Consider the following 6,927-nt stretch of genomic DNA (forward strand, 5'->3'; position numbering starts at 1 on the left):
GTTTTCATTTAGAAAAAAAAAAAAATACAGTTAAACAGACACACATACAAATGTGCAATCTTAGATTCTGGTCAATATTTAAAAGCAGTATAATCAACAGGAAGGAGCACTTACCTATTGAAAAGGATGGTTTAATAATATATATTAATATATATTAGCTTTATGTCTTCCCAATAAAATGTACACAAAATACCCCCTTCGATCAGATTAGCTCCCATATTAGCCTGGGTAAGAAAAAGCATTCTAAAGAGTGGAGGAAAATGTATAAAAATGTTGAAAGAACCTACAGTTCCTTATTAGGCGAAGATACAATATTTATTCCTTGTCTCCTGGGATGAAGCTCCTCTATCTATTGTCCTCCCAGTTCTCAGTGCTGATGCTTAATTTTCAAAACTTCTATATTACCAAGGGACCTACGACATCAGCCAAAGAAATACCCAGCAAGTACAAAATCTGATCCAGGGAGCAGCTTTTGTGCAGAGGGAAAATTTTGTTCCTACAGGTTTTTAAGGAGGTGCATGGAAAAGCGAGAGATCTGATCTATGCAGATACATTGCAAATTCTCTCTGTCTGTAGAGATTTTTTCTAAAAAAAAAAAAGTGGGGAAATACACGAACTTTGGATTTTTTTAATTTTATTTTATTTCTTTTTTTTTTTTTTAATTTGGAGAGGGGAATTTTATCCAGACTTTTTTTTTTTTTCCTCTCTTTTTTTCGGAGAACCAAAAAATGTCAACTACCTTTCCAGGTCTCGTCCACGATGCAGAGGTATTTTGTGTGTGTGAGTGTGTGTGTGCGCGCGTGTGTGGATGTGTGTGCGTGTGTGTGCATATGTGCGTGTGTATGTGCCTGTGTGGTTGTTTCCATTTTTTTAAATCCATATTGGACCGTTACATTTAATTATAATCCAGCTTCAGAGATAACTTAAAGAAGTATAGAGAGAAAATTCGTTATGACATCTGTCGCCAGAAAGGGCAACTCATTACCACGTTAAAACCGTTGCCAGAACGAAAATCAGAATAATACCCCTAATAATATAATGAAGTGGAGAGAAATCACCACCAGCTCGCCAGGAATGGGGAGTTCTCGCTAAAAAACAGGACTCCCCTTTTCTTTCGAAACACAGGAAAAGGAGGGGGGGGGAATTTTGGATCTGATTCGTTATTTAAAAAAGAAAGAAAAATAGGGGTTCAAAAAAAAAAAAAAAAAGAAGGGAAGGAAGGAAGAAAGGAAGGCAAGCAGGCGGCAAAGCTTTCTCAATGTGTAACGCTGTAACATAGGGACGAGACTTGTGTGTATTCTCGGTAGTTTCCTCTGTTTGATGAGTTTTTGTGTCAGCCCCAGATATTACAGCTGTGATCAGGAGGTGGATGGATAGATAGATGAACGGATGGACAGATAGATAGATAGATTTTATTTCAGTGCGTGGATTCCTTTAGCTTGACGGTATTAAGGGCAGGCTGGGCTGTTTATGATTTTTTGAACAGACCTTTATGGCACCAGCCCAAGGTAGGAAAGGATCTTTTGTTGCTGGGGTTGCAGATAGCAGGCTTAGACGCTTCTGCAGGGGGAGAAGCTATGCAGGACAGCGTGCTTGGAAGAACCGCACCCGGGGCTTTAAATGACAAACCTCCAGTTTTGGGGTCTTCTTTTCACTTCTTCCTTTCAGATACGTCATGACGGATCAAACAGTTACCGTTTGATGCAGCTTGGATGCCTGGAGTCTGTGGCCAACTCGACCGTCGCCTATTCCTCCTCATCTCCTCTCACTTATTCTACCACGGGCACCGAGTTCGCCTCCCCGTACTTCTCCACTAACCACCAGTACACCCCACTGCATCACCAGTCCTTCCACTACGAGTTCCAACACAGCCACCCGGCAGTCAACCCCGACGCTTACTCCTTGAACTCTCTCCACCACTCCCAGCAATACTACCAGCAGATCCACCATGGGGAACCCACTGATTTTATCAACCTGCACAATGCGCGGGCGCTCAAGTCCTCTTGCTTGGACGAGCAGAGGAGAGAGCTGGGGTGCTTAGATGCTTACCGCCGCCACGACCTGTCTCTTATGAGCCATGGGTCCCAATATGGGATGCATCCAGATCAAAGACTCCTGCCAGGACCAAGCCTCGGGCTTGCAGCCTCGGGAGCAGACGATTTGCAGGTAAATAGCATGCGATCTCCTTTCGAGGCACCTTCTTCTCCCCTCCCCCTGCCCTGGTCCCCCCCTCGCCCTCCCCATTTTCCTCTGCTCAGAATAGCTCTCGTGTAGCCCATACAAAGGAGGGAAGATTCATCCCAAACCCGATCCGGAGCCCGTCCCCTCCAGAAGAGAAGCAATAAAAATGTGAAAAAGCGAGGGGTTTTGCTCGCCAAACAAAAAACTAACTCCTGCCTTCAGCGGGGGGACTCATCCGGAGATCTCGGGATGCGTGTATGCCTGTGTCTCTGCCCCTGTGTGCCAGCTCTAACCAAAGGCACCAAAAACTAAACCAAAGACACATTTCCGCTTTTCCTAAACTTCTGCCTGTTTTCGGTGAAGGGAAGCGATTAAATAACTTGCACCGACACCGCAGGCAAATGCGGTCAGGAAGGGATGGAGCAGGGAAAGAGAAAAAAAGGTAGGGCAGAAAAAAGGTGGCTTTCCGACAAACACACAAAGGCAAACCTTCCGTTGGATTCCGAGGCGTGAAGTAGGGGAAAAATAAACGGGAGTAAATGTTCGTCAGAAATGTTCAGTATAATAAAACTCCCTCACAATATCCGATCTAGACGTTAACAGGGAGAGAGAGATAAGCAGATGCAGTTGAATTCATCTGTCTACTCATTTAGCTGTTCCCCCCCCCCCAACCGGCACCTGGACCCATCAAAAATTTCTATTTCTATGTATCTTAACCTCAGATTTATCCGTTCAGAAATCCTTTCCACTTGAACTAAAATTCCAAAAATTTCCAAAATTGCAAACAACGCCCTCCTGTATATAACAGCCATTTCGAAAACTCCCCCAAATCAACAGCAAACCTTCTTTCTTCCGACCAGATGAAGAACTAAAGCTCCCCAAACAGCAGAAAGAGACAAATAGGACCGTATTTACTGTACTTACTTTTCCCTCAAATCTCGCTCCCAGTCATACAAAGCTCTCTATGTTGTTCTTTCCAAAAATATGTAGCGGTAAAAATTCGTAAAAACCCGAAGTTTGTAAAATTAAGTAGGTTTATTTTCTTCCTTTGAAAACAAACAAGCAAACAAAATCCTAAAACCTCTATTTACATTGGAGATTTTTTTTTATTTTTTTTTTTTTAAGGAGGAAAACAATCCAACAACCCAACAACAAAGAACGTTATCTTTCATATATCTGACGAGGAAACCCTATATCTGACGAGGAAACCCTAACTATTTAAACCTGGCTTTCTCCATTAAAATTCACTATATAATTTTATCCTCTCTGGGCATTTTTTGTTTACATTTTTCACAAGGATCTCCTTATGTTACCCCCCTCAAAAAAAAAAAAAAAAATCTGCCATTCACTGCTCAGCCCAACTAAAACCTATTTACTCCTTTTTATAACCACGTCTGCTGCTGATTTTTTTGTATCTGTACAAATTTTTTTTCTTTGGCAGGCACAAAGCCTTGTATTTTTCAAAAGAGGGGATTAGGAACGTTTGCAAGACTGCAGACAATGCCTAAGTCCCGGGCAAAAAAGCACCATAGTTTATCCAATTTTCGACTTAGTGCCATTCAACTGGTCATTTATGCAATGTCATCCGACCAAACAACATGTTTCCCTTAAAAAAAAAAAAAAAAAAAAAAAAAAAGGTTGGTTAAGCTGCTGGAGGCACATTCTTTTTTGTTTATTTAAAGAAGAAAAAAATAAACAGGATTTCTTTCGAAAATATTATTTTTTCGATCACGCTTTATTTGAAGACAAATAACCTAATTTCCCTAGTTAACGCCTTTGTAGCTTATCTTTTCTTTATTTTTCCTCCTCCCTCCTTTCCCAAACAGATGAGGGAAGTGTTCAGGGGTATCTAAAAGCTTAAGAAGAGAGAAGTTGAAAATATGAATATTTATCTTTATGATTTAGCTGATTCAGAATACATTTGGACACTTGCGAATATCACCTTGGGCTTAGTGGGAAGCTTTTTGGTGGTGAACAGAAAGAGGACAGAACACAAATAGTTTTAAACCAAAATTATGGTCTAACCAGTCTTCCCCCTGTTCCCTTAGTCTTTCTTTTTAAAACGTTCATCAGCATATGCCTCATTTCAAATGCAACAAATGTAAATATACTTTTCCCTGCACAGAATTTTAAGTGAATGTCCAATAGTTTCGAGGGCGGTTTAAGTCAGCCTAACAGATGCAAACAGTCTTGGAGCTGAAGTGGCATCTTTCAGTGCCCTAAAAAGATTTTCCATGGGCAACAAAGAAAACTGTCACACCTTTTCCCATCACCGCTTTAATTTATGCTCAGTCGCCAAGTTTTTTTCATATTGATTTCATAATCACTTTAAGGCAGAACACTTAAAATAAAAAAGAGCCTTGAAAAGGAAGGTCTTACAGGGCCAGAGCCAATATGGTGAAAGTGGGGGAGAGAGCCAGGACTGTAAAGGTTGTTTTGTAAAGTGGGGTTTTTATTATGCACCGACTCTCTCCGCATTTACTTAACTCTTCACGGGCTGTTGAGTAGGTTAACACCCTTAAAGGCCTCTTTCATGTCCAATACCTCGTTTGTTTGTAGAGGAAAATGCGTCTTTAACACATTTCCACTGGGCGAAGATTTAGGTTTGGTTTGTTGTGTGTTTTTTTTTTTTTTTTTTTTTTTTAACCCCTAACATAAGGAAAACCCAAAGAAAACCCAACCCTTTCAAGTCTTTTATGATTCTAATAAAAATATTTATTAAGGAGGGCGAAGATCCCCAAATAATAAGACTTGTAACAAGAGAATAAAGAAGTGAGATCTCTTCGGATGTGCACCAGAAGCCGTAGACAGGCTTTTGGACGGTTCTTCACGCCACACTCACACATGGGTGCCTGTGTGTGCGCACATTCATCCCCACCTATGTGCGGACACACGCACAGAGAGACTGGGATCTTCAGCCCCTTTGTTACACTCTTACCACTTGTATAGCCGACAAAGCCCAATCGGTCTTCTGTTGTTTATGGTCTTTGTGTGCACACTTTGTAAGTCGCTATATATGTGTCGCTAAACATATATATTGCAATTTATCACTGTATGTGTATATTAATATACACTTAATATGCAAAAATATTATATAAAATGTATTTTTACGACTGTGCGTGCAACTGTAGAGTATGAACACACTGTTCTTTCGAGAGTATTTGTTTTGTCCCTCTATCCTGCCAACATTATTGCCGTTCTATCTTCCCAGTCTAGGAGAAACTCTTATTTAAATGGAAATTAAAGTGATAACTGCCCTGCATTTCATGGGGTAAGGACAGGCTGCAGGATAGCAGTGCGCTTTCACCAGACCACTTGAGTTGGATGACAGTAACGTGTTTTTCTAGCTCACCCTAACAATTGTTCCTGAGCGAATCGTGTAACAAAGCAAAAGCTATGTGATCTGTCTGTGGGTTTCTATATCTGATTTCTTTCTTTCCCTTCTTTCTTTTTCCCCCCATTGCTTAAGAGCTCAGTGGAGGCCCAATGTGGACTTGTACTGAACGGGCAAGGAGGTGTGATAAGAAGAGGTAAGAGGTTACAAATAATTGCTTCTATCAATTTTTGTAAAAGTGAAACCTTCTCTATTTCTCTCTCTTTCCCTGCTCCACAGTTAGGCGTAGTTTGGATTTACTGAAGAAATAGTGATAATTTGAGGTTTGACAGAAGTTTGTTCAAACTATCTTAGAGCACTTCATGTTTCACAGTCCATTTGCTCTTTACAAGTGATTTGTTCCTCAGTAGTTCTCGGATACTCCTGCTGAATCCAGAGCTTCCTGGTCTCCTTTTATGATTCCCCGTTTAACCTGGAGATTCCTGATAGTGAGTTTGAGAAATGTGCTCCCTGGCGCCGGATTTTTAAATCGGCGGTTTCATCTCATGTGGGGAATGAAAGGTTTTTTTTTGGAAACGTGGTTTCAATAGCGCTCCAGACCGGTGTGGAACTCGCTTTTGACAGTGTCACTTCGTTTGATAACCATCTGTCAATGTAAATATCTAAAGTCAAAGCTAGAGGAAAGATTTGGAATTCTTGATAAGTACCCAATTCTTCAGCGTTTGCGAGATCTGAGTATTCTGGTTATTTTTGTTATTATTATCATTTACCTTGAGGAGAAACAATATCAGTCTAAAGGCCTGACGTGGGAACACATTCTAACAAGCTTGGAAAGCACAGTTTCATTCACAATAGAAAACGAATAATACAGTCGGGGGGAGCACACTTCTTGGCTCAGTCTCTTGGAACACGTGCCTCTTGTCCCAGTATTGCCTTTCCTTGTTCGTAACATCCACCTTGAAAAATCGATATTTAGGAAATATTTTAGGCGACGTGATGCTGGCGCTGCAGAGAGCTGATTTCAGCCACCACTTCCTTAGACAAAGCTGTAACAACAGTCTCACACAAGTTTGTAGATGGCGAGCAGAGATGGAGGGAAGGCACACGTGCGGCTAAACCCTTACATGAGAAAGAGTGCGACCAGCAGTAGAAGAACTCTCGGGCTCTGCTCACACTGATGTCCAGAGCGACAAAGAGGCTATAGCACAAGACCGGGGAGTGTTTTTCTTTTTTGTCTGGGCTTTCTGGGGGTTCACTGAGGGAGCCGCGGGGCTGAGCCGGGTAGAAGCGGTGGCGCGATGGTGCTGAAGGGACAGCTCCCGGAGCTCGACCCGGGGCTGAGCGGCGGAGCCGGCGGAGGTGAAAGGGGAAAAACTGGTTGGGGGGATGGATACCAGACATTTGCCGGCCCC

The 6,927-nt window shown here is 41.9% G+C and overlaps 1 protein-coding gene across 3 annotated transcripts in view; it reads left to right on the plus strand.

The window, feature by feature from the left end:
• The first annotated feature begins 467 nt into the window (after window positions 1-467).
• The window catches only part of TFAP2D (transcription factor AP-2 delta), a 50,416-nt gene continuing 43,956 nt past the window's right edge, over window positions 468-6,927 (plus strand). The window contains exons 1-3 of one of the 3 annotated variants that reach the window (XM_068678842.1): window positions 468-767; window positions 1,669-2,166; window positions 5,651-5,711. In XM_068678842.1, coding sequence (XP_068534943.1) covers window positions 729-767; window positions 1,669-2,166; window positions 5,651-5,711 — 598 coding nt within the window. In that variant the 5' untranslated portion in view covers window positions 468-728. Of the gene's footprint in view, window positions 768-861; window positions 2,167-5,650; window positions 5,712-6,927 lie in introns of those variants that run through there. The other 2 variants (XM_068678844.1, XM_068678841.1) reach the window with 2 other exon arrangements.

This window comes from Anas acuta, chromosome 3 (genome assembly GCF_963932015.1).
Source record: "Anas acuta chromosome 3, bAnaAcu1.1, whole genome shotgun sequence".
In the NCBI taxonomy this organism is placed as follows: Eukaryota; Metazoa; Chordata; class Aves; order Anseriformes; family Anatidae; genus Anas; species Anas acuta.